Genomic DNA, 20705 nt, shown 5'->3' on the forward strand with positions numbered 1-20705 from the left:
CTGGTCTTTTGACAATACTCTTGTATTGCTTTGGGATACCCAGAGTCCCCAGGCACAGATTTATTCTGCAGTCTAATTGGAAATGCCTAGGAAAGGTGACAATCTGAGAGATTTATAACTAATTGCAATGATTAAAGTGTTAATTCTGAAATACTTCACTAACATATACAATTTTCATGTTTCTATCTAGTAAGCAAGATAAATCTGTGAACAAGGACTTCAGTGCACATCAGTCTTGTTGACTAAGCATCACATATTGAGAGTGTGCTGTTATGTGAAGAAAATTACTTATTAGAATAATGGTTTTGAAAGTTTCATACAGGGCTGGCATGCTTTGGATTAATGTATTTGTTTCAGATGAATTAAAATAGGGTTTCATATTATGAAATAAGGGCTAGGTGCACTAATGGGGACAATCCATACATGCAATCCATAGGGGCCCTTAATTTCGGACACCAACAAGAGATATGCACGGCAGTTGTGGATGAATGTTTGTACACAGCCTGTACATGTATAACAATTCTGCTCACCTAATTTACACATGGGCACGTTTGAAAATAAACCCATATATCATTTTCCTTCTTTTAGCAGAATTATAGTGACTTTCATACATATTTCTCAAATGCCACTGTAGCCCAATTGCACTGGAAGACAGATCAGTATTCAAACTGTCAACAAAGAAGAATGATGTTGGTCATAAAGCCCTATTATCTGAAAGATTTGATGTGGACTTGAGTTGTGATACAGATTTGATCAATGCTACTTAACTGTATCATTACCTGATGGCTCATCTATACATGGTAGAATGGAGATTACGCTGAAAATTACTTATAAGTGTGGATGCTAATTGTGATGCTACACCGATAAACAAATTGTCAGCTCTGGATGACATGTTATTAGATGTACTTAAGTACAGCATCGAGTCCAGCTGTAACAGTGCAGCTATGACTGTGTCAGAGCTTGGGACCGCACATACCGCACAGTGCTAGGAAAGAGGTTAGTTGTATAATACATCTCCTAACATTAGCTCCCACCCCAGTAAATCTACTTGATTAATGAGATATACTGATGTTTTATTAGATTATTGTGCATTGCCACTGCACAAGCACCCTCTAAAATTTTGTATCCCAATTTCTAAGCTTATCATTTTCTTACAAGTCAGTACTTTTGAGAGCAGGTTGTGCTGTATTACAGCTGGCTGACTCACAAAATCCCGTGGTACATGAAGATCTGAGCTTATACTTCTTCAATATTTTTCACACTGTAATGAAATAAAAGTCTTTGAAATAGGCAAGAGACATACTCACACACTCTAGGATGGCCAAAATTAGGGTATTCTCATGGAGTTGTGGGAGACCCCAGTCCTTGTACCCACTCTGCCTTACAGGGAGCAGAATCCCAAACTTCTGGTGAGCATCCTCATTTCCCCAATATATCACTGAGTACTTCAGCTCCTATTACAATGCAGGTTTCATTTGTTCCCTGTCTTCTCCAGACTGGACAGCAGTGCCCATCAAGAGGCTGTTACATACTGCTGTCTATGATACAGGTAGCCAGTATAGCAGAAGGATGTTGACACTCCTTTCTCCACTGTTTAAATAAGCAAAAAATGAGCCTGTGCATGTCCTAGTCCTAAAACTCCTTTATTTTGGTTTTAGTTTGAAACTAAATATCAAATATAACCATTACAACATGAATGAATGAACGTGAATTCTCTTTGTCTAACTCTCTACTTAGCAACTCCATTAACAGCTCTCCTTTTTTTTTTTTTTTTTTTTTTAAATCAGATTGTGCTTCTAAGGCTAAGGCATGTTGGATGCCTGGAAGCATTTCTGTTTTCAGCGAGACACTCTGTTAACATGACACAATCCCTTTAAAATGCAGACATGCACTCAGCAAATTTGATAAGCCCTGAGATGAATTTAGATGCACAAAGATGGTGAAGCAGCCTAATCCTTCCTACAGAAGAAAATGTTTAAACAAATTTATTCCATCCAATGAAACACCTGGGAAAGCTTATTTAATATAGTCTTTGCGTTTAATTATCTCCACTGAAGGGGCACTTGCCATATTTCAAAATATGATTATTTTCTTTCGTATTAATTATTTTAAGATCCTTAAAGGAAACCTGGACAGAAATTTTAAAAAGGGCTCTTAATTAACCTGAGCCACCAGAAGTAATCTTTTTGGAATAAGGAAGCTGGGATATGGGACTGAAAATGAATAGTACTTTAAAAATCAGACTCTCTACATAAATAATGAAGAATAGCTGTTAAAACCTGAAAAGAATTCTGTACGAATGAATTGTTGATCAGCATTAATATCAGAAATACTTACACATTAAACTGTCTTAGGGAGAAAAGACAAAAATAGAAAAAATAATTCTGTAAAGAACTCAATATGGTCAAAATTATTGGCAGAAGTCAAGGAAGTGTAAAATTATGGTATACCCAGAGGACAATACAGCCCAGATTCAGGGTCTCGGTTCTTCTCTCCTCTCCTTTTGCTCTTGTGGGGTTGGCACAAAGCAAGCTACTCCTTTTGGGAAGAATTTATTCCCCAATATATTTCTGGCAAGTAATTTTACCACAAGTGCTCTCACTGCACAGTCCAGTTACCTTCACACATGCAAGAGGGAATACTGTATACGAAAACAGGAGACCCCGTTCTCCCCACCACAACTGGAACTGCAATATCAATGGAGCTTCAATGTTTTTATGCTAGTTAGCAAATTAAGAGACTATGGCAATTTATACATGAGTAATTAGATTACTGATTTTTTTTTTTTCAGCATCAGCACTACATGAAAGGATATTTGCAACATGGGTTCTCACAGGATGGATGTAATTGTATGTGTGTATCATCTAAAAGTTGCTTTGGTTGCCTAGGTGCAAGCAAGAGGGCAATTGTGCCCATTTTAGGCAATTAGTATTGCACTTCTAGGCTTCTCTTCATGTTACTTTGCTCCTTGACAGGCTAAATAGAGTCTTGAAAAGATCATGTTACATGTGTCTTAACCTTTGCAAGCAGTCAGACAGAAGCTCATGCTATCAGTAACTGATTTGCCTTGTATTCTCCATCCAGGAACTGTATGTTCCACACTGTAGGTGTGTAAAGGGATCAAAGCCAGTTTTCCAACAGAAGTACTTTTGCCTTTTGTTCTATCAGGCAATTACACAAATTTTAATTTCCAGTCAAAGTGAATGCAGTTACCAGATCATACTACTGCTTCATCTAGACAACATATTAAGCTGTTTCATGCCACTCGCAAAACTAACTCAAAGTCAGCTCTCACTGTTGAAGACAGACTTGTTTTTTCCTTAGCTATTCAAAAGGCATGAGATTTATTTCACTTTTCTGTAGATACTTTGTATACGTGCTTATACTATCCTTTTATCACTATTGGTCAGTCAAACTCATCTGAAAAAATTCCCTTGGGCTGTCTTGGCATTGAAAGTGTGTGCTTTCTCCGGGAAACACTTAAAATGACAGTAAATGCTTGTGAAAGATGGGAACTAATGAGAGGAAAAATGTTTTCTGATCATCAATGTTCATGTTCTTGCAACTGAAGATATTTTCACAACTGAAGTGAAATATATTGCTTTTTTATTTGCCACAGAACTGTACTCGAGCCATTCCCAGAGATGGCACCCTGGATGAGGTGGCAGCATGAAACCCATATTCCTCCCGTTTTCCCATCTGCAAAGTGTCAGCGAGTTCAGTGCGTCCGTCCTCTCCCTCAGATCACCCTTCGGCTATCGTGCCACGATATTCACGTCCTATGGCGACTTTCAAGATGAAAGTGAATAGCAATCTGAGAGTGTAAGGTCGCAAAGCGGGAGGGAGGTCACTTACATGGCAAGAGCCGCGCCAGCCGGGAAAGGGGTGGAAGGGCCAACAAGCAGTGCCCGCGGCCGGGCGTCGTCCGGGGATGGCGATGGCGGGCTCCGCCACCCGCCCACGTCCAGCCCTGAGAAGTGACCGCCTGGGGGCAGGGGCAGGCGCCGGGCCTGCAGACCCCGCGGGCCCGCCTCATGCCGGCCGCGGGTGCCCCCGGCCCTGCCCGCCCAGCGTGACCCGCCGGCTGCCACCGGCACCGGGGGGGGCTCCCGCCCGCCGTGACACAGGGCGCGGGGGGCGGCGAGGCGAGGCGGGGGGAGGCCGGCACTGCAGCGGGGGTGAGGAGGAGGAGGAGGAGGAGGAGGAGGAGGAGGAGGAGGGGAGTGGAAAAGAACCGAGAGGGGAAAAGCGACGGGGGCGTGAAGGAGCGGGGGGCGAAAGGGGAGTGGAACGGCGAGGAGACGGCGGGGAGCGGAGCGGGACGGCGGCGAGCAGCCCGAGTCAGCGGCTGCCGGCGGGCGAGGCGAGGCGAGGCGCCCGGGCCATGGCACGGCGGGACGGCGGCGGCGGGACGCCCCGCCTGCTCCTGTGGCTGGCGCTGTGGGGGCTGTGGCGCAGCGGCGACGCCGGCGCCCTGCCCGCCCGCGGGGCGGCCCTGCCCCTCGGTGCGGCCCCGCCGGCGGCCTGCAGCCCGCGCTGCCAGCACGGCGGGCTCTGCCTGGGCAACGGCACCTGCCTCTGCTCCAAGGGCTACGAGGGCGAGCTCTGCCAGCACGGTAACCGCCCGGCAGCGCACCCCCGCGGGGCGGGAGGGGCGCCCGGGGTGCCGGTGGGCGGGAAGGCGGCGGTTTGCGGTAGGGTCCCTCGGCGGGGAGCCGCGGGGCGACGGCGGGCGGGGAGAGGTGAGAAGCGCCGCGGGCAGGGCCTGCCCGGGGCTGTGGGGGCTCTCGGTTGGTGGTGGCCCCTGGGGACGCGCCTCGGCCTGAGCAGGGCTGGGCACAAGCATCTGGGTGAGATCCCTGCCCTGCCAGCCCTCCTGCAAGTAATCCCGCCGGGAGGGTGCCCAGAGCTCGGGTTTGGATCTGGTGTGGGAGGCCGGTGGTTAGGTGCCAGGGAGGACATAAATAAGGTGTGGTGGAAGAAGAGGGGTAAAGGCACCCAGTTTCTGGTGAGGAAAGGCAATGAGAGCAAACTGGTAGAGCACGACCAAGAGCCAGCTCCTTTATGAAGACACTCACGTAGGTGAGTAGACCCTTAGCCATCGGAAAGGGCCGTATTGTCAGCAGATAACATTTTACTGCTTGAATACTGGGTAATCGTCAACTTGCTGGACAGGCTTGTCTTGTCCTGTGTAAAGAGGTGATATAATTTGTACAATATTTGTTCTAGTTCTCAATGCCCTGCATTTAACAACGTGATTATTTTTCTTTTTAAACTCTGAGGTGAGATGCTGAAAATTTAATTCAGCACTGTAATCATTCATGGAGCATTGTTTTATTTAGAAGCTAAGGCTAGCAGGTGGAGACAAATGATGTACACCTACTGCGCTGCATAGTGGGGATGAATACCTATGCTGTATTCACTGTTCCAAACAACTTTTGGATCCTATGGGAGATGTGGAAGATTGGTGGAGATGGAGATCCATTTTCGAACTAGAGATGTGAACTGTCTGGAATTGTTAAGGAAACTGCTGAATGCTTGCTCTGATAAGGTCATCAGTGTAGCAAAAAAATTGGATAAATGAAGCTTCATCCCTTGTTCTATGAAGAAAACTGAACTGAAAAATATGTGAAATACCACAGACATAAGAGTTTTTCTAAACTGAGAGCTCTTATATGGCATTTATGATGAACTGAAAGCATCTGGTAAAACAGTTATGCAGAGCTGAGTGCTGAATGATTCTTTCATACTTGTCTGTGTCCTTTATTGGCATGCAAATACTCATTCTGCAAAGACTAATGTGAAAAATATTATTCAGTTGGGTCGCTTGAGAGTGGTGTAAGTATACGAGGGAGAAATCACTGTGGTGTTACTCACTGCTCCTCTTTTCTGTCTGTTTTCTTCCCTCTGTTTCAGACTTCCCACCCATCCAGTCAAAGTGATGTGTTGTAGAGAACTCATCTCACAACTGCAGTTAATTCAGATGAGACTTTCTGAAACACATGGGTTTCTAAAATCTGTGTGTGAATAAACAAATATTTTCTCAGACACCAGGTCTGATTCAGGAGTGATTTATGAGTAGCAAGGAGGTCTATGTGATAGGTAATTTATTTTCAATCTCACTGGATTTACCCATAATTTTGCAAAATGAAGATTTTTTAAATTTGCGCTTATCCAACCTGTCCAAGCTGTCAGCAGTGAAAAAGTTGCAGAATCTGTGATGATCATAGATGCTTTTCTCCGAACAGATAGTTACATTTATTTCAGATGATTTCTAAACAAACACTGTACATTTCAGAAAGGTCTCTAAGAGGCAAAGTGAGGCAAAAAAAGGAGGGTGGAGGAGAAGGAAGTGCTGACTTACTTCTGGAGACATTTTAGAGAAGAGGTACGAGGAAATGAGCATGTAGTTTTTTCTGGAGAGTTATGTAGGAATCCAGTAGAGAGTGAAGTCTGATATGCCATCTTAAGAATCAGAAGATGCCCTGAAGTTGCAGATGCCCCTGAAGTTGCAGCATTTTTTATTAAGTAATTTCTTCTTATCACCTCTTTTTTCACCCGCCATTTCTCGACTTCAATTATCAAAAGCTTCTTTGGCAGTTCAGCTGTGTTCCTTTCTTCCTTTTTAATATGGCTCTTTCTTCTGCCTGTTCTGTCTAGGGTCCAAAAGCTTCCTTAGTTTTGAGCGTTTAAAAGCTTAAAATGGTGGAGCACTCTCTGTGCAGGGAAACGATTTCACCTGATTGGCAATGTAGGATGGCAGGGCAAATACATCTTAGGAAATGTGAAGACAAACTGAGTACTCGGAGACTAAAATAATGCAAATTTCTTACATACTTAAGTAGTAGTTTTGGTAAGCTTCACCAGTATTTATACAAGCTTTGTTTGTTGTCTGTCTTACAGCAACATGTTATCCAAAATGCAAAAATGGTGGGGAGTGCCTCAGACCTGGAAAATGCAGATGTCCACCTGGCTATGGGGGTAGATACTGTCATAAAGGTAAGACCCAAATAAGTGATAGCTTGGAACAACAAGGAGTTTGAAAACAGACAAAATTAATTTGTGACTCCTCAAGTCCAGGATCTAATGCACTTTGAAATAATGACCTTAATTCCTTAGACCTTAATGTCAAAAAAATGCATGGCCTAGAGGATCTGCATGCTTGCAGAAGAATGGGTTGGAGTATACGTACTGAAATGTTTTGTGAAAATCTGAGAGAATTTTGTGCCTTGGAAAAGACCTTGTTTATGTGTTAAGTAAATATTCTGTTTAGCTCTATAATGGACTCTTTCTAAATACTTTAATGTGATGACATATAGATAAATATTTCTGCATTAGGTAGTTGAAACTTTTGTGTAGTATCTGCAAGGTAGGTAATATTGAGAGCAAGTCGCTGAAGATATGCCTGGCAATGTATTGTTGATAGGTAATAATAGAGATGAGTAGCAAAGACCAATTTTTATGGTTTTTTGAAGCCTATTGAATATATGCGTGGATTGGAAAAGGCAATCTAAGAAAACGTTGCTATGTTGGTATGAGCTGATCAGACTACTGATGATAACTTGAGTTCTGGGATAAAAGGGAAGCAAACTTGAAATAGTTTGAGGGGAAAATTATGTAGTAGGCAAGATATCGCCAGAGAATGAAGGAAAAGAAAGCATTGTTTTTCTTTCTGAAGAAAAGCCTCAACCTGGTGCTTAAAAAATTTCTAGAAGTTCTTTTTGAAAAGACACTGGTAAATTAGTTGGGCAGTCGTCACTGTGCTGGGAACTTAATAAGCATTCTGTCTGTCTGTGCTCACAGCAGCTAGCAACACCTCACAGGATTATTTATGGTTGATGTTTATTCTGCAGACATTTTCTTTATTTCCTTCAAATGTGAAATAGCTGCAAGAGTTTACTTGAAGTATAACGTAATGTGTACTTGGGGAAGGAACTTGGCTAGCTTCTGCAGCTCTCTGGAGTCTTGTTGTTGTTGGGTTGTCTGGGTTTGTTTTGGGTTTTTTGTTTGTCTTTTAATAAAGATGTATTTATTATTTTATGAAGAAAGCATGACCTGAGCGTACCTAATGTGGCCACAACTGTCCACGTTCACAGAGGCTTAAATTGTAGCTCTGGGATGTTAACTAGACTGAATGGGAATTCAACTGCCAGTGATAATAATTTGATACCAAAATTGTTAACATAGAAGAATAAAAAAGATGAGGAAGTGTCTTCTAATGAAGATCTGTATAACACAGTACTGTTGCGTAATGCTGGGGAAATAACTATTCATTTTGAGTAGACGTAACAGTGTTGACATCAATGAGGTAAACTTGAGCACTGTCAGCTTCATTTTCCAGCAAAAGGATTTTTATTTTGATTTGATTTCTTAAAAGCCAACTGAAAGTGTAGGTTAGTGGGTTCTTGACAGGGACCCCACAATAAAAGGGAACTTGGCGTTCTTGGAAGAGCCTAAATCAGAAGCAAGGTGAGTACTACTTAAATAGAAAAAGCAGCGTGAGGATTCCATTAATGCTAATACTACAGTTGATACTTGGATTTGTATCTGAGTAAAAGTACTACTTGTATTTGTTATCACATTGTCCTTGTAAGGCAAAGGATGCGCTTGTGCTCACCTTCAAGGTGGAGTCCTGTGGCATATGGAGCCTGGATGTACAGACTTGCAGTGTGGTGCAGTGTGCTATTACAGAACCGCACAGAATCACAGAATGGCTGAGGTTGGAAGGGACCACTGGAGGTCACCTTGTCCAACTCCCTGCTCAAGCAGGGCCACCTAGAGCCAGCTGCCAAGGACCGTGTTCAGATGGCTTTTGACATGTCAAGGACGGAGACCTCACAGCTTCCCAGGGTAACCTGTGTCAGGGCTTGGTCACCCTCACTGGGAAGCCATGCTGACTATTCCTGATGATTTTCTTGTCCTTAATGTGCCTGGAAATGGTTTCCAGGATCAGATGTTCCATTACCTTACCAGGGATTGAGGTGAAGCTGACCAGCCTGTAGTTCCCTGGGTTCTCCTTGCCCTTCTTGAAGATTGGAGTGATATTTGCTTTCCTCCAGTCTTCAGGTACTTCTCCCAGTCACCACGACTGATCAAATACAATCAATATTAAATACGTTAACTTATATTGTGTGACAAAGAAAATGCAAACAAGCTTTGAAGAGCTTTTCTAGCTGTGCCGGAGTTGATTTGTGTGTCCTTGATGTTCAGCATTTGTGCCAAAAACCTGTTAGCTGAAAATGTGCTCAAAACTTGCAGTAGAACAGAGATTAGGACTTTTTTCTACCAAGTATCAAGCAGACATTCCAACTGTCCATCATTATAATGAAGGATAGTTGTTTCTCTTCAATACAGTGAAAGTGGTGTATACATTTACATTCATGCTTGTGAAAGGATGCATTTGATTGTACAGAACAGTATTTATGCCATATTTCAAAGGTGGCGCACACCACGGTTGATACCAATCGCATGTCTGGCATAAATAATGCGTTGTTAATGAGGCCTTCAGGGCTTTGATGTGTAGAACGATTTTGGAATGAGGAGGCTGGCTTAGATAGTTGGCCTTTGGGAAGGCACCACTCGACTATAGTCATAGGTTCATTTGTCAAAGTAATATCCCCTTCTCTTCTTCCTCTTGTTATGTGTAGGTCCTGTCAGGTAAGGAAATATGTGAATCCTTCACCACACGTTGCTGGCTTACCAGCTGTGAGTTGGCAGGATCGATAAGAATATGCGTGTTAGTAGTTACTGTGGTGTAGCTGGTTCACAGCTGGGGAGGGGAGGAGCTGTGCCATAGCCATAATCCTGTTTGTTTGTTGGAACTCTCAGGCTAAATGCTCAACAAGCTTTTAAGCACATGCTTAAGTTTAACTGCCCTTTCTGTTGGCATTTGCAGACGTGGTGCTGTCATCTTCACTCACTCCTTAGAGAACTGTGCCTTGCTTTGAATAGTTGAAATTTTAGTCTCTGCAGATGTGATAAAAAAGTAGTTGATGGTAGACCAGCTGCTTAAAGATGATTATTTGAAGTCCTATGCTGCTTCTGAAATGCACTGCATATGCTGTTCTTCTGCAGTAAGCTGTGAAGGAGGCTGTCAAAATGGCGGGGAATGCATCTCTGTCAATGGAGTTGTGAAGTGCCTTTGTGCTTCTGGCTGGACAGGATCAAGATGCCAAGAAGGTGGGTATCTACATTCATGAAAATATTTATATTGATTAAAAATTGATAACCACAGTAACAAAACCACTTAAAATGTATTAAGAGGCTAATAACTATGGAACTGTCATTGCATTACTACAGAAATTAAGTACTACATTATTGGTACATACTCAGATAAAATAGTGTCAAGTTATTTTGCATTAAAGTGTACATCTGTTAACATTTAAACCAAAATTCTTAACACAGTAGCTAAGTATTTTTTTTCCATTTCCATGGTCCTGGAAATGCCTTTACAGTTACACCAGTTGTGTATGTGGCCTGGAAGAAAATGTGTTTTGCCATTTTGATTTGTATCATCCTGAATCTTTCATTCTGTCAGTATTCTTTTATATCAGCTTTATAAATCCTGCTGACTTACCCGTTCTTCTCTTCTAGCAATTTGTCCTCAAGGTTGTCGGAATAATGGAGCTTGTGTGGCTCCTGGAATTTGTAGCTGTCCAGCTGGATGGGTCGGTGGAGCATGTCACTTAGGTAAATGACTTCTGACATTTTTCATTTATCCTATCTCTGCTTGTTTGATTTACCAATAGAGTGTTCAAATCTTCAGTGCCTAACAAAGCTGCTAGGAAAGTATCTTAGAATAGTAAATGCGGTGCGGTCGACACTCTGGAGGGAAGGGATGTGCCATCCAGAGGGACCTGGACAGGCTGGAGAGGTGGGCCCGTGTGAACCTCATGAAGTTCAACAAGGCCGAGTGCAAGGTCCTGCATGTGGGTTGGGGCAATCTCAAGCACAAATACAGGCTGGGTGATGAGTGGATTGGGAGCAGTGCTGCGGAGAAGGACTTGGGGGTAGTAGTGAATGGAAAACTGACCATGAGCCAGCAATGTGCACTCACAGCCCAGAAAGCCAACTGTGTCCTAGGCTGCATCAAGAGAAGTGTGGCCAGCAGGTCGAGGGAGGGGATTCTCCCCCTCTACTCCACTCTCGTGAGACCCCACCTGCAGTACTGTGTCCAGCTCTGGGGCCCCCAGTGTAAGGACACGGACGTGCTCAAGTGGGTGCAGAGGGGGCTATGAAGATGATCAGGGGACTGGAGCACCTCCCTGGAAGTGTTCAAGGCCAGGCTGGACGGGGCTTTGAGCAACCTGGTCTAGTGGAAGGTGTCCCTGTCCATGGCAGGGGGGTTGGAACCAGATGATCTTTAAGGTCCCTTCCAAGCCAAACCGTTCTGTGATTCTGTAAGTGAGAGCTGCTTCTGCATACTGGGGATCTTACAAGTATGCGTAAGGAGTAGATGGTTTTTCAATTTGGTCAGAAAGACAGAACTTTTCTACTTTAAGTAAATTTGGATTCAGATTTTGTCACCAAGTTCATTACTTGGTATATCTTGTATTTCTGAAATATTTTCTATAAACTAAGACCCAAGTATAAAGAACTGAAAATGGCCATTACAGAAACATTATCACTACTCATGTGGGTTAGAAGCTTCATTAAATTTTATGGACATGGAAAATTGAAACTTGCTTCTCACTTTGAGGATAAGTTGGCAGAATCAATTCCAGGTGTTTTTAAAAGAGTGAGTGGAAGCTGGCTATAATCAGGACTAGTACTGACTGACACTCCTGCTGAACAACCACTTGCATTTTCTCAAATTTTGATTCACAAAAGCAGATGATGATTATAAAAACCTTAATCTACCCTTCTCTGGCAAGGCCTTGGATGCTCATAACAGCACCTCCCTGATGCTAAAGGCCATAATCCTAGACTGTAAAAAGGGAAGTTTTTTTGTTTGCTCTCTGGGAGACTGAGAGAACGTTTGTTTAAACATTGCTTTTGAACTGGTTATCGTGGGTGCAAGATCTCTGGATTAAGTCCTCTGCATTTGAAATTTTTGTGTGGTTGTGGGAATCCAGATCAGCTAGTGTTATTTCTTCTGCAATATATAGTCAAGCAAACATTAACAAATAATATTTTAACTTCCCCATTTGACCAGCTAAATGCTTATCCTTTGTATTCATCAGTGTATCGAGGCAGAGGGTAATATTAAAAGGTGAGTATGGGAGATGCAGGGAACTTACAAAATGCTTAACTCTGTTCTCTGCACCAGCAATAAGGATAGGAGTGGTCAGGTTCTTAATGTCAAAATAATCACTGTTCCTGAACTAACTAGATCTGCAGCCAGTTTGACTTCTGTTGGTGCAGATACTCAGAAGCAAATCGCAGCCCCTGGCTTGTTAACTGAGCTGGTTTGTAGCTAGGGGACAGCTAAAGCTGTGCCCGCTCAGTCCTCCTTTGCCCTTCTCGTGGGGGAACAGAAGGGCAGTGTGTGAGCAACGGCTAGTCTGTGGCAGCTGTGTCCTCATGGATGTGGATCAAAGAACCGGCTTGAGTAAGTTTCAGCAGGAATTTTTATTGTTCCCTCACTTTCATGGGGGCATCCATCTCAAAAATAGCCTGTGCCTTAAAGAACAACAGAAATGATAGTATTTTAAAAGGGGAATGGAGCGTGAAGAAGACTAGACGTACTGTGGCTGTATTCCAGTGAAGGCCATGATGCCATAAATTGAGAGGCATTGCTTTTCAGTTCTTCCATTATGCTTTTATTTATACTGTCCCAGTGCGGTCACCAGGGAACAATTTTGCTAGCACAGTGAGACAAAGAAGAAAAATGATCCTGTGTTGTGCTGAAGACATACTATGTATCTGGTGTCTCATTTCAGCTGTATGTAAACTACCTTGTCAACATGGAGGAAAATGCATAGCTCCAAACGTGTGCAGATGTCGACTGCCGTACTCTGGTCTACAGTGTACAAAGAAAAGGAAGGAATGAACCAACTTTGACAAAGATAAGCTGCAGTTTCTTCATGTAACACTTCACACAGAGATGAAGTCTGTGGCAGTGGGGGACCTTAAAACAAACATGGTAACTAATTGATTTCAGATAGCTTTTTGTCTTCATTATATTAAACAACTGCTTTTCTGTATGAAAGAAAAGTATTGCTGATTATTGTAACAAAGCTGTTAAAAGTATCTTAAGTGTGTGTAGTGTATGGCACACGTTTTCTTCTGTTCTCATTTTTCTTCATACGCAGAAGCATTATGTCTTGGTTGATACACTTGATCTTGAAATAAAATTTACTCTTCAAATAAAGTACTTCAGAATAGATCTGTGCTCTTCTTTTTGACTTTTTTTTCCCTTTGACTAGAATTATTGCGTTATATTAATGATGTGTTTTTAAAAAGCACATGAAACAAAATATCCTTAATTCAGATTATCAAAAGAGGATGTTAATTCAAGTATAATTTACCTTTAATAAGATTACACAGTTGCAAGAGGAAACTTGCAGAGTTTGCATCTTTCTGGAACATCAGCACATTGCAAAGCATCTTATTAAAATCCTGGTTATCGCTTTATGTATGCTTCCTGCCCCTCCCCCCCCCCCCCCCCCCAAATCACATTTGGATCTTGATCAGTTAAACAGTATTAAAAAAAACCCAAAACACAGTACTTGTTCAGACCCTTCTACTGGTACTTTCTAAAAGCTCAATCCATACTGTTTCTCTAAAGGAGTCCTTATCTTGGCTACCTCTACAGTCATATTATCTGATCATCTCTCAACATCAAATGATTTCCTTATCCAAGTGAGACAGGGAAATGTGTTTATCTCCCTTCTGGAGCTGTAGACGTTGGTGATTCATTCCTATTCAAGAATGGGAGGCTACAGACTGGCTGTGAGGAAAAGCCGTGTCTGCCACGAATCACCTGTGTGGAGGATGCGGAGGCTTGTCTGCTGGACATGTTCCCATTTGGCCTCATTTAGGCTTTGCAGCCTTTTGAAGGGGCTGCGGATTGGGCTGAGACTCCTGCATCTGTTGTTCCATGTCTCATCTATGCTGTTTCCTGAAGGCTACAGTTGAGGATGGTTTTGCCAAAACACGCAAGTTGAATCAGTTATCTTTCTGAATGATGCCCAAATCAATATTTTTTGTGCGAAATAGATTGATTTTTTCATTGCTCTAGGTGAAGCTGGAATTTTGGGTGGGAGAATTTTAACTATGCATTCCTTTAATCCATTTGCCGATGCATGAGTATAACCCATTTGATGGAACAACAGTGTATCTGTGTATAAACTGCCGTACCAGAACATGCAGCTTGCACTGGTGGGGTGGCTTATATGGACCTGTTTCTCCAGGGATTACAAGCCACTGAGCATTGACAAGAAGCAAAGGAGATGGGGTCTTCTCAGTTACCAGCCTTCTCTAAGAGAGAACCCGAGCACACGGAGGCGAATGAAAGACAGTGGTATAGTTCATGAGACTCCTGTTTTGTGTTAGGAGCAATTGCTGTGTTGTGTAGCTGAGAAGCCTTCCTCTGCCGCTGCTTTGGAGCCTGTTGCATTTGGTTCAGATGAAACCTGCTACGGATACATGTTGTGCACGTTTTGTTGCTGGGGCAGGGGTTAGAGTAAGAGGAGTATATGGATTTTTTGTGCTGCTTTTGCTGTGATACACTGGATATTTCAGACATGAAATAGACTTTATGGTGATGAAATTCTTTGTCACAGTTCACTACAGTAATCACGCTATAATTTAGAAATTCAGGTGTTAAGTTGAATTCCTTAGATGATATACTGGTGCAGGGAAGTGAATGGAAAAAAAATTAATTGCCCCAGACCCAAGATTTCAGAGTAAATGAGCAGAAGTATGTAAATGCAAAGAGGTCTAATATCTCAGAATTGTTCCTGAAAAGACTGACTTCTACTAATAAAGCCAAAAGTGAGAATAATGGTGATTAGAAGCCAAGAGATATTAGCATTGTTAGGAGCATGAGACCAGGAGCAGTCAGTGAGAGACCTGTAATTGGTGTTTCTGAGCAGGCCAGAACAAATGCTAATTTAAATAATTCCCTGTTTAGAAATGATTGAAGTAAGCAAGCAGTAATTTGATGGCATAGACAATGTGATGGCGTATTTTAGAAATACTGCTTGAATGTAGCACCATCTACTGGCTACAGGGTTTTTCGTTGGCGTTTTTTCTTTTTAAGAAATATTTAAATCTCTGCAATATTTTAAGTTAGTTTAGAAGTGAATTTTCTAGTAGTTATTTTAAAGTAGAAGAGTCTCAGAACATATTAATGACAGTCTAGGTCCCTAGATTATTATTTGCACAGTTCCACATAAATTTACTAACAGAGCTGTCCGTATTTCTTGTCTTTTGTTTGTTTCCCACTCACTGGAAGACTGAACATACTAGTTACACCATGTAATTTTTGGACCTAGATGTGTCTTCCTGTGAAAAGCTAGCTATGCATGCAGCTCAAAGGTCAAGAAAAATGATACAGAACAGGTTACCTCCCTTATTAGAGCTAATTGTAACACCTTATACAGATGCTGATTTTCACTAAAAGCAACTGGAAAAATTGTAGGGGTAACATACTGGTTGCGTTTTTGATATTCTGTCTTTTTAGATCATGTGTGGAAAGGTGAGAAGTGTTTCTTCGTTCCAATTTACTTACATGCACATTTTACCATTTATATTTTCTCTTCTACTGTAAGTGGTTGTAGCAAGAATGGAGTTACGTGGTTTATCTGTAAAATATCCTTTATTGGCTAAACTGAGCTGTGGGTGGAAGCTGAGTAAAATGACCCGATGTTGCCATGTGGTACCTATATACAAGTGAAACAGCATAAGCATCGTTAGCCATTAGTAACACTTTCTAACCTGTGTGTTTGGTTTTGTGTATGTGCCCAGGTGTTACATTTTATTGAGGATTTAAACCTTGGATTTTCCCATTTGGGCAAGTAATGGAGTGGATATAGCAAATTTATCAAGTAGTTTAAGATCTTATGCTGATTTACTTTAGGGTTTGCACTGATTCTTCTTCATGGGTTTGCTTTTGGTAGATGGAAATGTTAACTTGCTTTCTATGGGAATGTATAATTAACTTTTGTAAAAAGGAAGTCCACTTTTTTGTTGGTTTTCTTTTTTAATCAGAGCCAACATGGATATAAATGTAGGAAACTGCGTCCTTACTAAGATCTGTGCTATCTTCTGTGATAGGAGTCCTTCCTGCATTTTAAAGACCTTTACAAGATCATGAGCAAAAGTCAATCTGCACTTGGGAGAATTTCTGCGGGCCTGCAGAGCAACTTTAGTGTAACCAGATAATAAATGGATGATGTACATAGGTACCTGTGAGAGATGAGAAACCAGGTCTGCGAGAAACTAAGAACAGCCTGAGAAAGCAAAAGTTGAGGCTGATCGAAGAAATGCCTCAAACACTCGCAAGACAAAACTGAGTCACAGAGTGGATAGTGTGGAGGTCGAAGCTGATAAGGCTGCCCGAATAACACAAGATGCAGCTGGAGGGGGGAGCCCTGTGGAGACAGGACGGCTCTGCTCTGGGGCACCTGGACAAATTTCAAGGGTCATCTGTCCAGTGAATGACCTTTGCTTCATTATCCATGAAGTGCATATTAAAGTTAACACCCCTCAATATGCTAACGAGGGCTAACATGATCATGCTAATTAACATCATCCCATGAAGCACCTTACCCCTCCCCGTACATGGGATATGTAGGTATGTGGGTCGACCTAGGGGACGGACCCAAGGAAAGTTGGTATAAATCAAGAAGGGGGGCGCTGGGGAGTGCAGTGAAGCGAAAAAGACGGATGCCTCCTGTGCCTCCTGGAACCCTTGCCGGCGGGATCAGCGTAGAAACCCAGACCGGTGACCTGTATTTCCCCATTCCCTCTATCTCCCTCTTTCCCCTTTCCCATTAAGAAATGCAAGGCGTATTATATTGCTTGCCACAACTTGCTATATACTTAGCCAACTATCGTGTGTTCAATTAGTACATTGTGGGTAGTTAATAAATGTTTGGACTTGGGAGACTTGTTGTCTGCTCCATTGGGGATTTGCGAATCTGAGTCACTTGTCTCCCTCGTCTGAGCAGGACGTGACAGTACCTTCCAGCAATGTTTAGTATTTAAAGAAATCATGCAAGAAACTTCAGTGAAGATACCCGTATTCTATACAATGTGCTAAGAATCACTGTAAGATCTTCAGTTTGGCACAAGTTGTCCTTTGTTCCATCAGAGTGGAGCTGTGGCAGCTCCTGAAGTATGCAACCTCCTCCCCCCTTCCAAATCCCCTCACTCTTTTGGGCCTTATTTCAGATTGCATTATGCGGTTTTAGAACAATTTTGTTACCCTTGTACACAAGCCCTCTACGTGCTTCTACCTCTTGTTAAACTGACCAATTGTACTGCATTGTTGCAATGTGCTTTGTAATTACAGTGAATTCTGTTTCATGTGTATGATGGACAACCTAGCAACAACAGTTTCACCTAATCACATAATTACTGGGGAGTTTTGAAGTAGCTGTCTTTGTGCATGTACTAGTCATTTTTCTGCATCAGGTCCTTGCCGGAAAATGGCACAGCTTAGCACCAAGCGTTTTTAACTACTGTAGCAAAACTCTGGATGTGCTGTTGTTCGCACAGCTTGCATTTGGAAAATGTAAAAGAAATCATTTCTGCCTTTAGAACCACTCAAAATAAATGGAAAATACTGAAAGTTGTGATTAAAAAAACCCCTTTATTCAGCCTGAAATCCTAGAAAGGCACGTACATATTGATTCCCTTTTATGAATGGAGGGTTGCACAAACTCATTAACCAAAGTACTATTAACAGTTCTTGGCAGATGTTATCTCTCTCCTTAGCACACCACCTCTGTAACTGACACATGGCATGGGGGTTATTACAATATGAAATTACACGATATTGGTGTGTTTGCATTTTAAAAACATTTTCAGAATGTGTATTCAGAGCATCAGCCTGAGGCATCACTTCCAAGAGCTAGTCAGGTTTTGTTCATAGAGATCTTTGTGAGTGGTGAGAGGGAATAGTTCAAGTGGAGTAGGTTTTAAATAACAGAACAGTTCCCAGAAGATCAGGCTATCAGCTATTTGGATGCTTGATTGAAAGAAACTATGGAAACACTGAAACTTAAAATGCAAGTGGGAAATTGAAAACATTTTTAAAATACACCAGTCAGGCACTTGGAAATCCATGAGGTATCATTCTGCAATGATGCTGAGCTCTCAAAATGCCAGCTTCCTTTGCAAAATGACTTAAGAGAACTATCAAAAGGTGAGGAGAAACCTAGGCACAGAGCTGCTAACAGCTAAGATTTGGCAATCAGCATCCCACAGCGGCAGTAAATGGCAAAATGAGCTCTATTTTCTTCCCATTCAGAATCAGTGTATGTAAACTGAATATTGCTCAGGAGAACAGGAAGTCCTGATACTTATTTTTGGTTTAAAAAAAACCAAACCAAAACAGTAAACTTCAGTGGCTTAGTTGAAGGGACATTTCTATCTATTACCAGAGCTCAGACTGAAATGTCTTTCACAGCTCTAGGGGAAGAAGATGGTGGTCCTCTGTATGAAACTTCAGAAAAACTGGGATTTGTTCAAAAACTATCTGGCAGCTGGTAGGTGCCAACAGTTCACTGGAGCAACAGGTAATGAGAAAACCTCCTCTATGATGTTTTTACGAATACTTTCTGATTTCATGTATACAGATAGCACAATGTACAGCAAATTCCTCCTCTTATTAGTTCCTATTTCACGATTCAGCATGGCTAAAAGCATTGTCAAATTTCTCTAAGGGACTCGGGGACAAAATTTCCTCGTGTTACTGAAGGCCATCTCAAAACAGGGGCATAAAAGTCTTACAGACACAGAAATCATTCAGTAGCTGGGTACACCGCTTCATGAGTGTAAGTGATGAAGTCACACCAGAAGAGTTTGTACATGACTCCTCGCTACAAAGGCTTGCCACAGAGAAACCAGAATTATTCTGCATCTGGTTGACAGTTAACAAGACATGCGGCCTTGCCTCTGCTGTTAGTAGCCAAGCCCTGGTTTAGGTTGTCCCCTCCTTCCTCACTACTAGCTAGTCATTGTAACAGACTGACGCAAACACAAGGCGAAGAAGAAAAAAACAGTTCTGCTTTTTCTTCTGTATGCAGCCAAATAATATGTATGTAAACAATGTTTAAAACCAGAAGATACCACTCACAAGTGATGAAGTGCTGACTTCTTTCCTAGAGACACTCAGCAGCTATTAGAGTCTTGTTCCCACAAAGGAAATCTCATAGTTCAGTTGACTACATCGACAAACTGCAGAATTCTGGGTTTGCATCATTCAACAAATCTGTGAGCCCAGTCAAGAATCAAAGGCTGTGAGGTCTGTGCATGAGGTAGCAAAAAAATATAGAAATATACGTATGTTTTAATGACTACAAAATAGTTGTTTTGAAGCTCGCCAAAATTCAGGACTGTATTACAAATCTTTTAAAATAATGCTTCTGGATATTCCTTTCCTTTAAATAAACTCTGTAATTGCCTTCAACCCTCTTCTATTTTCAAGTCTCATACATCCATGCAGCATTGCAATTTAATTGATATACTTCTTTTCTTCAACCATGATGCCTTTGTACCTTGGAGAGAAAAACAAATAAGTAAACATAAACAAGATTTTAATAACACAGCCCATGTTTATGATAAAGCTTAAGAAACAATTGTAATGAATCGCTGCTTTCCTGATACACAGAATCACAACATTAAGTTAAACTTGTGCATATAGCTTGTTTATTTAAGAAAATATGTCATTTTGGTCAGTGTATGATACAGCACTGGCTGACTAATCAGCAATGTATTTTCTAGATTAAAAATATACTAATGTCTTCTGGGATATATTTATGTAAACATTCAAACCAAAATTATTTTTTTTAAGGTCACATTTTGAAAACCCATATTGCAAACATTATAGTCTAATCTTTATAGGATAGTTTTATATTTTCAAAGTGTGTATGAGATTTGTTAATAGTTTCAATTTCTTAAACATATTTATTTGCCCCATCTGAAGTTATCTGGTATTGGCATTGTATATTGGATTTGATAAAGTAGAAAAAAGATCTGAAGTCCCAGTAGTTTCAGCTGAGAGAAACTGAGGCTGGATGAAAGTTAAACCATTGCTGTTTTCCATTTTTTATCCACTTCTCATTAAAAATGCCTGCACATCTAGCAGTCACATTATAGGTTTTACACTAAAAGACATAATGTGGCAAAGTACTAAAAAGAAAGGAAAGATGGGAAGGATAGAATATGCTAGTTTGGCTGCAGCAGGAGACCAAATAACTAAACTGTTTTTAAAAGAAAACACAGTACAGGTATGAACAGTGTCATGTAATTGAAGATGAATGTAAAGGAACAGCATCAGCACACAGTGCTAAAATCAGCTAGGCTATGTCCCAACTCCACCAAATGAATGCTGCTGGCACCAGAAAAGTGTCTGAATATATTGACATTGTAAGAAGAGAAACATCACAGATGATGTGAGAAGAGTAGAATGCTTTCTACTTCAGACGTCACAAAAAAGTTAGTTGTAATGAAATGTTTAATTAAATTACTTCAGTGAATGACTGTCAGCACTAGAGAAAGGAATACAACAGAAGATTATGTGACAAAACAGA

The 20705-nt window shown here is 41.6% G+C and overlaps 2 protein-coding genes across 2 annotated transcripts in view; one reads left to right on the top strand and one right to left on the bottom strand.

Annotated features, from left to right (window-relative positions):
- Positions 1 to 4363: 4363 nt before the first annotated feature.
- LOC141933974 (uncharacterized) lies at positions 4364 to 13327 on the top strand. The gene is made up of 5 exons (XM_074849126.1): positions 4364 to 4616; positions 6904 to 6999; positions 10075 to 10179; positions 10594 to 10689; positions 12882 to 13327. Exons 1-5 carry the CDS (start codon positions 4385 to 4387, stop codon positions 12989 to 12991), a joined length of 639 nt encoding a protein of 212 aa, XP_074705227.1. The 5' UTR covers positions 4364 to 4384; the 3' UTR covers positions 12992 to 13327.
- Positions 13328 to 17755: 4428 nt separating this feature from the next.
- Positions 17756 to 20705, bottom strand: part of VWDE (von Willebrand factor D and EGF domains) — a 42023-nt gene continuing 39073 nt past the window's right edge. The window contains exon 31 of the mRNA XM_074849135.1: positions 17756 to 19670. Coding sequence (XP_074705236.1) covers positions 19650 to 19670 — 21 coding nt within the window. The 3' untranslated portion in view covers positions 17756 to 19649. The remainder of the gene's footprint in view (positions 19671 to 20705) is intronic.

Source organism: Strix aluco, chromosome 1 (assembly GCF_031877795.1).
Source record: "Strix aluco isolate bStrAlu1 chromosome 1, bStrAlu1.hap1, whole genome shotgun sequence".
NCBI lineage: Eukaryota > Metazoa > Chordata > Aves > Strigiformes > Strigidae > Strix > Strix aluco.